General features: G+C 45.3%; 1 protein-coding gene across 32 annotated transcripts in view; it reads left to right on the top strand.

Moving 5' to 3' along the window:
- The window catches only part of PCBP3 (poly(rC) binding protein 3), a 248,019-nt gene that overhangs the window by 222,189 nt on the left and 10,204 nt on the right, over positions 1-15,626 (top strand). Inside the window, exon 17 of one of the 32 annotated variants that reach the window (XM_019492282.2) lies at positions 13,546-13,627. The exons of 30 other annotated variants lie outside the window; for them this stretch is intronic. In XM_019492282.2, the coding sequence (XP_019347827.1) occupies positions 13,546-13,579 (34 nt within the window). In that variant the 3' untranslated portion in view covers positions 13,580-13,627. Of the gene's footprint in view, positions 1-13,545; positions 13,631-15,626 lie in introns of those variants that run through there. One more of the 32 variants, XM_059727213.1, reaches the window with a different exon arrangement.

The following is a 15,626-nucleotide window of genomic DNA, read 5'->3' as shown; positions in this document are numbered from 1 at the left end:
TTGATGAACTTCAAAGGGGACAAATGAACATGTCATATTTCTCAGCTAGCTCTAACAGGCCAAGGGCATCCTGGGGTGAGGCATGAGGAGATAAGGGAAGTGTGATGAGATAAGCAGATAAACTAAACTGATAAACCAGGCGGTGGTTTGCCACTGGTTGGAAGACCCCTGACCCCCTACTGCCCAGCCTCTGTGTGAGGAGGTAAGAACCGTAATATATAAATTGGCATTTGAAATCAGGTGCTACTCAATTCCCAAATGTTTTGGAGGAGTTCCTTGAGTCTAAAAAGGTTGAGAACCACTACCATGGGGTACATGTGGGCTTTTTAAGCCCCAGCTGCAATAGGGGAGGGGTGTGTGTGTGTGTGTGTGTGTGTGTGTGTGTGTGTGTGTGTGTGTGTGAGAAAATGCCATCTCAAAGGCATTCTTTGTGAAGATAAGATGTAACTGAATGCCTGATAGTTGGAGAGGACAATCAGGAGCTGTGGTCTTTTGTTAAAAGTATTTAGTATGTATTACTCCCAGCTCAACCCCTTTCTATGAGTAGACATGGCTGAAGATGGTGCTTAGGCCATCCTCCCATTATTCCCATTCTAGTCACATTAGTGTCACCCCACAGCTTGGGCTGTAGGGCTCCAAGAACCATGATTGTAGGTGCTTCTTGCAAACGTGCAAAAAAAAAAAAGGGAGGGGGGGAGAAGGGGAGGGACACCAGTCTTAGTAAAGTATCTTGAACTTCAAGTGTTTTGAGGTCACTGAGGAACGTCAAGCCATAATATTTAAACAAGCTTCAAACTCCTTAAAATGCTTAGTCCCATCCTTCATTTGCTATGAGTGGTCTGGTATCCACAGCAGTTTAGATTTCCCCAGCTTTGTTCACATGATCCTTCAGTGAAATGCACTAGAAAGTGTCTCATTACATAAGGATTGTGGGGTGACAGCATGCTCCAACTAGTGCCAGTCATATACTTGGTAAATAGCCTAATTTCCAATAGAGAAACTGGCATTGGTTACATCTGTGAGGATGTCTGGGCAAAAGAATTGTTGAGCTCATGCACCTGAATTATCAGGAACATCTCCTCATGTAAAAATGGCCTCCCCTCATTTAAAAATACACCAGGTGGTTTTCCCATTCATTTATGAGCACAAAGCCACACTTCAACTTCATACCAGGGTCAACCATGCCCTATGCCATTCCTGACTTTGCATCTTTCACTCCTGTATGGCATTAATATACTCCCGATTTAAAGTACAAGGAATTTCTGTAGAGGAGCTCGGGGTGCCACAAAAGATAAGCACATGATCCACCTAGAAATACCACCCACTAGTGTTTTAAAATAATACAAGTCAGTGTATCAGCCAATAAGTATAACAACAAAACATCCTCCATTCTATTCCATCCAAAGCACCATATTCACTTCAGATTTATAAAACATATCCTGGAGATGACCACATTTTTGCTATTTAAGCCAGTTACTTGAGGAGAAAGTATTCTGGTATCCTGTGCCCTATCAGGACAATGAGGTGGCTTAATAAACTAGTTGCCTTATTTTGCACGGATTAGGTTTCAGGTGGAATTGTAGGTAGAACTTTCTGAATTAATCTAATCTTGAGCTGAAGAATGCAAAGGAGGGATTCAAAAAATAAATCTGCAACCTGTAGATCTGCACAGAGTTAACAAAGCAGGCATTGCCATTGCTGTAAGTTGGTCAGCGAGAACTGGGGATCCAGGAGACAATATTTGCTTCAGAACTGAAAGTGGATTGAAGTTCAGCTGTGTTCATAAACCCTTCATGTTATCTTTCTGAGTATGTTTGCACACTTTCATGAATGAATTGTAGCATCTAATCAGAAAACAAGAACAATCCCATTTTGACCCAGGTTCATTTACTGAAGAAATGAGATGGTAGTGGAAATCTACCCTGAACCTGTCATACCCAGTTTAAGACTGTAAACTCTTCATAGGTGGGACTGTCTGGTTCTCTGTGTGTTCAGGGTGTAGAACAATGGGGCCCCAATCTTGATTAGCCTTTAGGAACTGCCATTAATAATAATAATTCATAATACTCATAAGTGTCATACTTCTTTGTGCTTAACAATTGCAGTAGAACAAGTTGCCATCAGCTTATCTTTATAATATAATTTCTGCTTCTTTCAGAGCAGCACAGAAGCTCAACTGCAACCAATGTTGTGATGGTGGAATTCACTGTTTTGCAATGGGTCCATTCAGGGGCATATTTAATCCCAAAGATTTATGGGTAGAATTCCCTCTGTGCACTGTTTGGAGGGATCAAGTAGGATAAATATCCTGTGTTGACCTGCACTAAAGTGGATTTCACTGTGTGCTTGGAGCTTCAAGTTTGCAGAGGAATGAAGATCTGTGAAAAAAAGCTATATCACCAGGGTCTGAATGCATTAGTAAGGGTGAAGGAATGTGAACACCATGGGACAGATTTACTGCAGGGAGAATGGAGAGAAAGTGCTCTCTTCAGAAATAAAAGATGAAGGGGGTTTCTGCTTGTAAATAGGGAAATCGTAGCGCTTTCAACAGTGCTTCTCAAAGTGGTTTCCAAAGGCGGTCAGCTTCAAGATCTCTATTTTACAGACTAGGAAAATTGAGGCACAGAAAGGGGGACGGGACTTGCCCATGGTTAGCTAATGGACGTGTGGCAGGGCTGAGAATAGAGAAGTACATCCTGCCCACTTGCTCCCACTCAGCATGGGCGAAAGCCTGAAAATTAGGTAGCGTAGTGGTTTAATTCTGAGTGCCTGGCCAGAGGCTTTCTGTCTCAGGTGTGCTTCCTAAAATGCCCTTTGGGCCATGCTAAACTGGCTATACTCTCTCATTTGCCATGGTAAACTGGCTATACTGTCTTGTTTCTGGGCTTTGATGTGCTGACAACGGTGTGAGTATGGGAGGGCAAGTAGGCCACCAACTCATGCTGTGGACAGGTGGCTCCAGAATGGTGGGGTCTGGGACTCTTTGCCATGATAGCGACAGCAGGCAGTGCAGAGACAACACACTGCTGTAGCAGCTGCTTCATCAGCAGCCAGGGTCTTGGGGTCCCTGGGCTAGGTAAGACTGACCCCCACTCTAAAGTAGGGTTTTGCCCAGGGCACACAACTTGTCACTTATGCCTCCATATGCTGAGCAGGCATGAGTAGGTGGGTCTAGCTTCTTGGTGGCACTCTCTCAGCTCACCAAGGAGTCAGAGCAGACCTACCTATAGAGACTGTTTGTCTATGTCAGACAATCAACCCACAGCCCAGACTCACAGGCTGCTGCCCCCACTGCTGCCCTGGGGCCGACATCACCATTTTGGTGCGCAGACAATTAGTTAAACCAAATAGCCCTGTTGGCCTGCCCCAGACCAGGCCAGAAACACATTGCAGTGATTTTAGCAGAACAGAGACTGACAAAATTATCAGGAAAAGGCATTTTGGCTGGTCTCTTGATCCTCCTTTCCCCCTACTTCTGGCTGTTCTGCACTGCCTCAGGTTCAACAGAACCTGCCCAAGGAAGCTGTTCCTGAGTAGCCATTCCCAGAATGGAGCAGGACTGAACCAGGGTACTGTGCAGGAGGGTTGCTGTCCCTGATAGTGTAACTGAGGAGGGGCAACCCAGGCAACAGCCCTGGATGCCATCTTTGGGGATGGCACAAAAATAGCAAGGCAGCCAGCACTGCTCCATGCATTGCCACTGCCCAGAGTATGGAGCTGCCCTGGTATGCTTCTGCTGTACCCCCAGTACTTTTGTAGTCTTCCCTTTTCACAGCTGCTCTGCCTCAACGGTGCCTAGGAAAAAATATCTCCTTCCAAGGGCAGCTCCACAGACAGTGAAGTCCTCACACTGCAGACAGCTCTGATCCTGTGTGTGCAGATAGACACCCACACTCAGTCACTGTCCCTGCTGCTGCTCAGTGCTGTTTCACCCTCGTATTCCTTTGGGGATGTTTGCTTCTTGGAGCTCCCTGGGGACACAGACATGCACAGATGGGACCATGAGGGACAGGAAAATTGCTGAACTGTAATTTTGCTTCTCTGCAGTCAGGGCCAGCAAGATCCCTTTCCTCTCTGGGGGACTCCCTTGTATAGAGATGTTCTTTTTGCTCTAGTTTCCCATCCCTGTTTCTGAGACATAGCTTTAAGCTCATGTTCCCTAGCCTGAGATGACATTTCTTTCTGGAATTTCCATCTCCCACAGTGCTACAGGAAGTGACTGGAATATTTGCCAGGTGATTTGTGCAGGTGCCTTGGGGATCATGGCAACAGCCAAAGGAGAATGGGATTTCTGATGTGCTCTGTATGCCACTACTACAGCCTTGCTTACAGAGCCTGGCAGAACTGAGTGAAGCAACTCTGACCTCCTATAAGACGATGCCTTCAGAGATGCCTAACTGCAGGTCAGCAACATCTCTGTCCACTGAACTCAAGTTTAGAAGTCTTCACTCCTGGCAATCCAGAGGGATCTAAATAGACACAATATCAGCAAGAGTCACAGGGCTGAACGATGTCACAAATCCCTCCTAGCCAAGAATGTCCTTCATCTCTGGGAGGCAGAGTGCCTTTTCTGGCGCTATCTGTAGGACTGTTAGCATCACAAACAGATTGGATTTCTTATGTGGGCACAAATTAAATATACCCAAATACTGCCCCCATCCCCAAAAGAAAAGAAGCATGTGTCTTGTTCTTGGAAGGCGGAATGTAGAAAGAAAAAACTTTTGAAGTCACGGGAGACTACAAGATAAAGAATAAGACCACCTGAAAGACAAGGTGTCCAGAAAATGTGGCATCTGAGGAGAGAGTCTGGGTGAGGCAGCAGGAACTTTCTAGTATGATAGGACAGCAACAAGCCTAGGCCCTAGACCCTTGCAAGTGCAGTAGTAGGACTGATTCTTTTTTAAAATTGTAAATAGTTCTTTATGTAAGTTCCTGTAAATAAGGAGGTGTTGATTCTACACCCTAAGCCTGATCAAGATGTGATTAGCAGCTTGCTCACCGTCGTCCAGCTCACTGGCTCTTCAACAAAACTTGCTGCCTCACTAGTGGGATGGTTAACACTGGACTCTACTCCTGCTGTTTGCAGTCCTAGGAAGAAGTGATACCCATCTTGGCCAGCATAAGTCACAGTATCTGCTTACTTTATTCCATCTGGCTTGCATTCCAGCAAAGGAAATCAACTTCTCTGCTTAAGATGCACACCCTAATTTTGGAGGGCTGGATTTAGGGGGAAGGATGTGTGTGGTATGTGAGTAAATATGGTAGAATGTTTCTTTAGTGAACATCTTAATGATTTATAAGACACCAAAGTCAGCTGCAAAGTTTAAGGGAACATTCTCAGATATCACAGACAAGAAATCTGTTGTTTGAGTTGGTTCTAAAATATGGTTGATTGCATCTTTCTGATCCTTTGGGTTGTGAAGCTGGATGAGCAAAATCTGCTTATCTGGGAAGGGTTTCTTCTTTGGTTTGTTGATTCATAGAAGGGACAGGAAAAGGTGAAAACTGAAATATCATCTGTTTAAAACACTTCAACAAAAGAGAAGTCTGTATCTTGAAACTGATGGAAAAGAGAAAATATGCCTCTAGCTTTTCTTTTTGGGTAGTAAACAAAATAAGGCCATGTAGTCTATGTATCATTGCATATATTTTCCTATATTGCTTTTTGCAATGCAAAAATTGTATATAACAAGAAATGGGTTTGGAAAAATAGATGGTTTTCCCCACAGGAAAGTGACTTTCACTAGTGAGACACTACATTTAAATGCTTCTGTTGTAGCTACAATTCAGCTTTTTGTGTATTTACACTAGTCACTTTTAATTATTCTAATTTCAAATATGCAGTCCATTAGAAACGGTAATTTTCCCCAGTGTCTCTGGAATTAAGCCTGCTGCAGAATTCCTCCTCACTTGGTGATATTGGATAGAAGAATGTTTAATCTTATTTTATCCTTGGTCAGAGGTGGTCGGATATTTTTGGCTCTACATAAAATATTTTTGACAGCTTTCTCATTGCATTTGCCAAAGATGAAAACTGCAAATCCAACTCCTAGTCATTCTGATGAATTGCAGTCCCATGTTGAGCTGAGTTTCAAACACCTATTCCTTGTACCAGTTGAATTCCAAAAGGGACATTACCCTTATTGGTTCAAGCCTGGGGTTAAGTAGCTCAGCCAAAGCTTTCAAGCTTTGGATGAGTTAAGTTTGTAGTTCAAAAGGTGCCTTGGGTCACAAATGAAATTTGGTTGAGGGCCTTATCTCTTCACTACTTGTGCTTGTTACAGAAATACTGCACTTTTTGCCAGTGCTAATGGTGTTGATTCAGATGAAGTCCAGAATTAGTAGTTGAATAGTCAAATGAAGACAGATGTAGAACCCTTATAGAAGTTTGACTGTTTGATCCAATGTAAGGCTAGGTACAGAAAACAACCTGGGCTCCTCAGAGCTGAGGAAAACATGAAGCATTATGAAATGGAAGCTTTCAAAGGACTGATTTATATCATCTATTCAGTACTATCTATTCTTTATTTTCTGAGGTTTCTGTGAAGTCAAGGGAGCTTGATTCCCTTTGATCAAGTTTGATTTCAGTGTAGCTGCTTCAGGCTGTCATTGCCTGAATCTCCAACCCTTATATGGAGTAGTACCTTAGGCCATGTGTAAATGAAATGGAGGCCCTATATTGAAGTGGTGGGTTTTAAAAAAGACCGCTTCAATTTAGGACTGATTAAACACTCGTGTTGTGTACACAAACCACTGACTTACCTGCCTGTCTGGCAGGGAAGGGAGGGCGAGCTGCCAGTGGGCGGAGCGGTCCCTGGACTGTGGGGGTGGGGATGGGGCTGGTGCTTCCCTCCACAGCAGCAGCGGGCTGCCCCCAGGTGGCAGCTGCCCGCAGGCACCTGGCTCGGGTGGTCCCGGGGGGCACTGCAGCTGCGGAGAGAAGTGCCAGGCCAGGTAGGCAGGCAGGCTCTGGGGGAGGGGGAAGATCAGGCTTTCTTCTTTTCTTGGGCAGAGCCTGCTTTCCTGGGCTGCCACCAGGCTGCCTGCAGGGCTTCCTCCAGAGCTGTGGAGCTGCCCAGTGTTTCCCTTCGGTGTGCCTCAAGTCATTTAAGGCACATTACGCCGCCGAATTTCCTACAGCGGCTGGAATTAATGTGAAATACTCTGCCGAGGCATGCAAACACCGACACCATTAAAATGGTGCAAAAGCATTTAGCCCACTTTAAAGCGTTGTGCATACACACCTCTCGTTTTGTCTATACACAGCCTTACTGCACAAGTAAAAGTACTGTCCCAGCCATGTGAGAAAGGGTGGCAGATTGTGGCCTTTCAGTACTAAATTTAATGTAATATTTCTGTTGAAGTCAAGGAGGTAGGAAGGGACAGAATCTGAATATTTCTGCTGTAGGTAGGATACAAGTGTATTGAAGGGACAGGCAATGAAATAATATTTGTTTTGAGATGCCTGGGAAGACAAATATGTATATTTAAATTGACTTATTAGCAGAATTCCACTCCTGATTTTCATCAAATTCACACTTTGCCTTTACAATGTACAAACATACTTATCAGAATGGATGTTTGGAAGGTTAATTTCTATCATCCTCAGTGCCAAATATCCATTAATGATAACTTAATTAACTTTTCCACCCATCAGCTATTCCTTTGATCTGTTTCAATGAGGTAATGAGCTTGAAAACATAGGAGGAGGAGGAAGCAGGAAGAATCACTCCTTCACAAGGAAATCAAACATCAAAGTTCTCTGCTCAGTCTAGTAGGAGTGACAAACTGGATGGATATCAAGATGTTTGGGCCAGAAGGTCTTGTTGAGAGCCTGACTGAATATTCATGAATATGCTTTGGCTGAATTGGAATATAAAGAGGAGCAGGGAATAGAAACATACATTATTGTATCAAACTAACCTTACAGCTGTTGGTATCTTAATTCCTTTTCTGTGTGTGTTATCTCAGTATCTCCTTCCATCTCACCTACTTTGGGAGGCCTCTTTTCTGCTCATTGGTTCCTCTCTTTTGTTTTCTTATTTTCCATCCTTTTTCTCTACATCATTCCCATCTCTCTTCTTTCCAGCCTCTTCCTTCCATATTCCTTCGATGTTGGGCTCCATACTCTTACTTTCCCTCCATCCTCTGGATATTGATATCTGGGCATCTAGGAAAGTTTCAGGCAGTAGGGATAGAGAAATCAGGATGGATTTACTCTTGCAGATGACTCCTCTGCTCTACACACTCATTATCAGACATTTTGCTAAAAGTTGAAATAGACCAGCCAAGTGTGGAGCTGGATTTCACCAGAGAGATGTTTGCTTGAGGAGGAGGATCAAACTCAATTTTAGAAGATTGCATCTGTGTCCCCACATCATCCCACCACTATCAGGGAAATGGTGCTCTTCACTCCTTCTGACAGAAGAACTGAAACTCAAGGCCCAGATGTGTAAGTAGCTTCCCAGTGGTGCACACTGGTCCATGCAGTAAAGAAAACTAAACCACACAGACAAGTATATGTGCCTCAAGTACATAAACATGGAATACATTAAGTATTGATTGAGTTTTCTATGAATGGAAGACAAGATTGGGGTTATCCTATGATGAAGTCACACTCAGATCTTGGATATCACACCTATGGGCTAAATAAGTTGTCCCAAACCTTCGCTGGTTCATGATGGCCAACACTTAGCAAGTAATGTGGTCCTGACAACGCCATACTTTACTATTCCTCTAAACCTCAGTTTCAGTTTTTTGATTTGATTTCCTATGGCCTTGAGCAATATTAGAGGGGCTCCTGTATGCATATGAGCCACAGGTTAGGACACACCAGGCTAAGTGGCTGGCTGGCCTTGGGATCTTAATAGGCTGACTGGCTAGCACAGCGACGGCACAAAGCATGTCAGGTCAGAGGTGATCCTGTTCCACCAGTGGGGTTGTTTTTCATACTCACAGTATGGCCATGTGTGTAAAGATTCTGTCTCCAATCATGCATCATAACAAGATTACAGACAAAAGTAGTTTTCATATGTAACATTGTTATAATGCAGAAATGAGAATCCATTCTATAGGCCCATGGCCAGACACTCAACTTTTAGGAAATGCCAGAAATAAAGCTGTCCAAGCTGGCTGAACATGGCACTCTCATGCATAGGCACTATGTACTTACTTCTGTATCCATTTACACAAGAACGCTGATACACTTCTGCTTAAATGTTTGTGTTGGAGTTGGTTGTGGGCCTGTCTTCAAAGCTTTTTGTAATTTGACTTTACTCTTCCAGTGTGGAGAGGGAATTTCCAATAGCAAATACCTGAAGCAGTAGACTCAGGTTAAAAACACAAAGGTCTGGGACAGACATTGCATAAACTGGTTTGACCCAAATCAGTTAAGTATGATACTATGTTCAACCAGGTTTATCTCAAACCAGTTTTAGCCATTTTCAAACTGGTTTATGTGTACTGAACATCTGTTCTGTTACAGGTTTAAACCAGTTTCTGATCACTTCAACCCGGTTTTGTGTAATGTCTGTTCCTAGCCAAAAGGATTCAGGTGCCTACATCCAAAATTCAGACCTCCGCCCAAATTTCTATTCAGCTGCCATCTGAAGTCCCTAAGCGTGTACATTTCCATCTCTAAAGCTGCCCTAAACACCTAAATGTCGGCTTCTGGGCATGACCCTAACTACTAGTTAGGGTTGAGCCAGGTGTAGTGTCTAGATGTAACCACCAGGCTATAGCTTACTCTTAAGATGGGTTTTCTCAATCTCTCTTGCCAAAGCTATTCTGCTTGGCAAGAGACTAGTATTTCAGTATTTATAGTAGTTGTGGTTATGTTAGGCTGAGTGCATCTGATCTTAGAAGATAAGCATTGCTCAGCATGGGTAGCATTTGAATAGGACCCCACCCACTTCAGCATCCTTGGTGCGGCTGATACAGGCCAAGAGCTGTTGATGAACTCTTTGAGGAATACGAGACCAAAGAAACTGAATGAGTGGCAGGACTTTGTTCAGACCCAATCATGCTAGTTGAACACATGGACGTAAATGGAAGAGTTTCTGCTAAGTGCTTATTAGGGCAACACCTGAAACCAATGTACCCCTAAAAAGTGTCTCAGAAGAAGAGTGGGTCAGAAGAATTGGCAGTCTATGAGGCTTTTCCAGAAATAAACCTCATGCAGATGGAACTGAACCTGAATTTTCCACAGCCTGAATGAAGTGGGCTTTTGGCTACAAGCAGTAGTTGCATCACCCCACCTCTTTTTCCAGCTTTTGTGTTAGGTCCAGTTCCTGGGACTAGCTGAAGGTTCAGCCCATGGAGCTGGGGGAAGGGTGGGGAGGGGAGGGGAATGGGCCAGGTGACGTCCAGAGAATCATCCAAAGGTCAGAACCATTCCTGAATGTCTGTGCAGGCTCTTCCAGTCTCCCTTCCCTTCCCTGGTAGCACTGTTCAGATGGAGCTGTATTCCCATGAGTTCCTTGGACTAGAACTTCTCCTTACCTTTCTCCCAGACCAGAGCAAGGCCAAAAAGGGGAGCAGTGGCATTAGTTATTTCTGTATGGATGCAGATGCCAACCTACCATGGCAGTAAAGCTTGCCCAGCAGCTATTCATTTGCTGTAGCTCACCAGCTTGCAGAGACAGGTTATAGCTGCTTAGTATCAGCTGAAGTGTTGGCAGAAGAATTGTAAGAAAGAGCTGGTGTAGGCATTTGACTCCAGCAAAAGATGTAGGGCTGTGAATCTCAAGTAGAATGAAACACGTTTCCCAGCTCAGAAATAAGTGCTTCAGCAGCACGCCTGAGTTAGGCATTGCAAGTCTTGGTGTTTCTGGACCTAGACCTTTTATAAATCTAACGTACAGTAAATGTAGATAGGGAAGGGCCCGAGGCCATTAGCTGTGCTTTGATCGTTCCACCCTGGACTGTAGAGCTGGCTGATCAACAAGGGTGTACAACCTATGTCACCCTGCAGAAGGAGATCACAAGGCACCCAAATTGTGACCTTGCTGTGAAACACCAATGCCTGACGCATTAGTAACTGCTGCCCATCCCCAGGCAGTGGGGTTCAAAGAAGGAGGTGCCCCTAGATGCAGTCCTGTCAGTCACTGACCAAGGAGCACATAATCACTTTGATAATTATTGAATATTGACTCCTGAAGCAGTGTCAGAGACTTCTACCTGCAGTCATCCGTAGATTCTGCACCCACTCTTGTTCCTCCTCTGCTCAAACTGTAAATACACATGCCATTCTGCTGGTCACTAGATGTCTCTCTCTCCCCATGTTTTAAACAAATCCTTTCTTCCAAAGCTGCGATATGGTCTATATAATAATGTGATGTGCCAAACTGTGCAGTCTGGGTGGTCAGCGGTGCACTGTGCTGTATAGTGACACTGTGCTGTATAGTGACAATTATCCAGGAGCACATCTGCGAAGGACCAGTGGGGGAGATTATGCTTAGGGGCAACCAACATGGATTCATTAGAGGCAGGTCTGTCAGACCAACCTGGTGGCCTTCTACGACCAGGTCACAAAATCCTTGCACGTAGGTGTCACAGTGGATGTAGTCTTTCTGGACTTCAGGAAGGCCTTCGACACTGTCTCTCACCCCATTCTCATTCAAGAATTAGGTGACTATGGCGTCAGTGCCTACACAGTCAGATGGGTTGCAAATTGGCTGGAGGGCTGCACCCAGAGAGTGGTGGTGGACGGGTCATTTTTGACCTGGAGGGGTGTGGGCAGTGGGGTTCCCCAGGGCTCGGTCCTCGGACTCGCATTGTTGAACATCTTCATCAGTGACTTGGACGAGGGGGTGGAAAGCACCTTGTTCAAATTTGTGGATGACACTAAGATGTGGGGAGAAGTGGGCATGCTGGAGGAGAGGGACAGGCTGCAACTAGATCTGGACAGGTTACAGGAGTGGGTGCATGAGAACAGGATGGGATTCAACACTGACAAGTGCAAGGTACTGCACCTGGGGAGGGAGAACAAGTAGCATACCTACAGGCTGGGGAACTCCCTTCTTGTCAGCACAGAGGTAGAAAAGGATCTTGGAGTCACTATTGATTCCAAGATGAACATGGGCCACCAGTGTGGGGACGTAGTCATGAAGGCTAACTGCACCTTATTATGCATCCACAGATGCATCACGAGCAGGTCCAAGGGGGTGATCCTCCCCTTCTATGCAACACTGGTCAGGCCGCAGTTGGAGTACTGTGTCCAGTTCTGGGTGCCGCACTTCAGGAGGGATGTGGACAGCATTGAGAGGGTCCAGAGGAGGGCCACTTGCATGATTGGGGGAGCAGGGCAGGCCCAACGAGGAGAGGCTATGGGACATGAACCTGTTCAGCCTCCACAAGAGAAGGCTGAGAGGGGACCTGGTGGCCATCTATAAACTGGCCAAGGGGGACCAGCGGGGAACAGGAGAGTCCCTGTTCCTCTGAGCACTACCGGGAGTAACAAAAAATAATGCCCATAAGTTGACTGAGAGTAGATTCAGGCTAGATATCAGGAAGCACTACTTCACAGTCAGGGCGGCTAGGATCTGGAGCCAACTTCCAAGGGAAGCGGTGTTCACTCCTACCCTGGGGGTCTTCAAAAGGAGGCTGGATAATCACCTAGCCAGGGTCGTTTGACCCCAGCATTCCTTCCTGCCCATGGCGGGGGGTCAGACTTGATGATCTGCTCAGGTCCCTTCCGACCCTGCCAACAATGAAACTATGACACATCAGTTTCATCATCCTCTGTTTGTTTTTTCTCTCATCAAGAAGCAGAAAGGCCATCATGTTCTCTTGGAGTTCATCTAAAAATGTAGAATTCAACATTCTGGACTCTAGGAAACTCTTGTTACCCCATAACACAGGAACTACAGTAACAGGGACAGTAGGAGACTGCTAAAGAAATATCCAGTGTCTTTGCTATGTCACCTGTGAGTCTCCTGTGAGCTTATGTGCAACGACAGCAGCTGTCACTAGCCAGAATGCATTTGTTGAACTAGCAGGGCATGACCTTTTTGGCAGGCATGCCACAAAATAGCCTTGCACCCCCCTCAAGTGCCACTCCAATCTCTTACCCAATCTGCTGCTCAGCCTTCTGCTCCCTGCTTGATCTGATGCTCTGCTTTCTGCTCCCTGCCCTATCTGCCACTGTCCTGCCTGCCCCCACCCCAGTTTGCTGAGTGCCATGCACAGAGGCTGCCCATGCCACTTATGGTACCTATACCATAGGTTGGCCACTCCTGAGCTGTATCTGTGGACCCCTCACTAGAAAGTTCCCACAATAAACTTCACTTTGTCCTCTAGCCTTCAACCATTTGAAAAACCCATGCCACTCCTGCATCACATAGATTGCCTCAATAGCAACTGCTGCAGAAAGCTAGCTTTGTTTGGGATGTGAGATTGCTTCTGGAGATGTTACTCTGGGAAACAGGAACCTTTCAGGGTGACACTGAGATCTCTTTCCAATTTCCAGTACATGGGACAGTGATGTGGTTCTACATACTGAGTATTTTTATTCACTCACAGTATCTTCTGTGCCTTCTTCTGTAGGGCGATTGAGGGGCTCCTCTCATTATGGGCCTAGCTGGAGGTTCAGCCTATGGAGCCAAGGGGTTCCAGAGCATCAGCCAAGGTCAGAACCATTCCTGAATGTCCTTGCAGGCTCTTCCAGTCCCTCTTCCCCTCCCTGGTAGCACTGTTCAGGTGGAGCGGTATTCCCCCTTGAGTTCCTTGGACTAGAACTTCTCCTCACCTTTCTCTAAGACTAGAGCTAGGCCAAAAAGCAGAACAGTGGCACTAGATATTTTCTGTATGGATGCAGATGCCAACCTACCATGGCAGGAAAGCTTGCCCAGCAGCTGGACTCTTCCTGTAGATAGGGGAACAGGCCACAGCACCTTAGTACCAACTGAAGAGTTGACAGAGAGATTAACAGTCTATGGGGCTTTTCCAGAAATGAACCACAAATATGTCCTGTCCTGTCCTTGAGGAGTTTTAGAACCTACAGAAATGCACTAGTACAGCCCCAGGGATGTGAGCTTTTGAATTCTGAGTGAAAAAATGTGGGTGACAGGATTTACAAATGCAGAACCTGTTGTGTTTTGGACTCCAGAGCTCCTCAATCCTCTTCTCTGTTTGCAGGAAGCTTGGCAGAAGACTTCTATCAGGCTTTTCAGTGTTCAGCCTCTTCGATCTTTAACTTGTGTAGGTTTTAGAGGGGAGTGAAGATAAGCTTAAAATACAAATTATGCTTCCATCTGAACTGGGCTAGGTTTTAATAGTGCATGGACTTTAAGTTGAGTCTCCCACATCCTTGGTGAATGGCCTAACCACTCAGTTATTTGCTGTTCTGGGTGGGAGAAGTTTGGGGTATTTCTTGTTCTCTTTGGTTTTGAACAGAAATTCCATCCTGGCCCTGACAAAATATCATTGAAACCAGAATGTTTCCATGTATAATTTCAGTTTTAATTAGTTATAATTTTTCAATATAAGGTTTTTGTTCAACAATTCCTGGCCAACTCATAGCATGTCTTCCAAGGTTTTCCCTGTCCCATGTAAAATGGCTCTCTGGTTTCACTTTGGAAGTTAACTTAAGTACAGCATGCAGAATAGAGCCAAGGCTAGAATTATTTATATAAAAGGTCAGTGACTCAGTACATTTTTCCTTTCTCCCTGCATTACATATCCAGGGACCAAAACGCTGCTTGACTTTTTTCTTTCTTTCTCAAAAACACTCTAATGTGTCCTAATCCATTATGGGCACTGACAGATGTGCAGCTCCCCAGTCTAACTCATGGCACTTCACAGAAAGTGCCATGGGTTAGACCGACCCTCCCAACCCAACAGATGTTAGCTGTCAGGTCGGGAGAGTGGAGGATCAAGCTCCATTTTGGAGCTGATCCATCTGAGGAGCTGTGTGCCTGCACCTTCTCTTCCCTAGCCCCCTGGCTCTGGTGCTGTCGGCATGATGGAAGTGGGAAGAAGGGAGAGGAGGGAGCTTGGGCTAAGGAGGGGAAGGAGAGAGTCTGTGCTGGATTGGAGGAGGGTGGATTAGAGTCCCCCACCTCAGGAGAGCTCCAATCCACTCATCCCATGTCCAGCACAGGCTGAGCCAACCCCAGCTCAAGCTCCCTCCACTCGCTTCTCTCATCTCGCATTGTGCAGACAACACTGGGGGTGGAGCTGGGCTCTCTAGCCCCGATCAGACAGAAGTTAATGAAGGCACTCCACTTTTAGAGTGCTTTCATTTGAGCCCTCATGCAATGAGGGTTAATTTGTCACGTTTTAAAAGTGCACTTTTTTTAAAGTGCTCTGCAGCTGTGCACTTCTGTCAGGGTACAGCTATAGAGTTCTTTCAAGGGGCCAATCGCAACAAATGAAACTGCTGTCTGCACCCTATTTTATGTACCACACATGATGTTTTCTTCCCTGGGAACCCGTTAAAGGATAGCATGGCAGTGCCTTTAAGGAAACACTGGAAGTACCGTAAATGAAATTCCTGTATTATTAGTGCCATTCCCCCTTTCCTAACAATTGTCCTGCAAGGAAAAATGTCATTAAAATAAAATGCAAAATCATTTTTTTTTTTAAATCCAGCACACTAAATCTCTCTGTATTATAGTATAAGGATA

The sequence above is a fragment of the Alligator mississippiensis genome, chromosome 4 (assembly GCF_030867095.1).
Source record: "Alligator mississippiensis isolate rAllMis1 chromosome 4, rAllMis1, whole genome shotgun sequence".
NCBI lineage: Eukaryota > Metazoa > Chordata > Crocodylia > Alligatoridae > Alligator > Alligator mississippiensis.
This window is presented reverse-complemented; position numbering and strand designations above follow the sequence as displayed.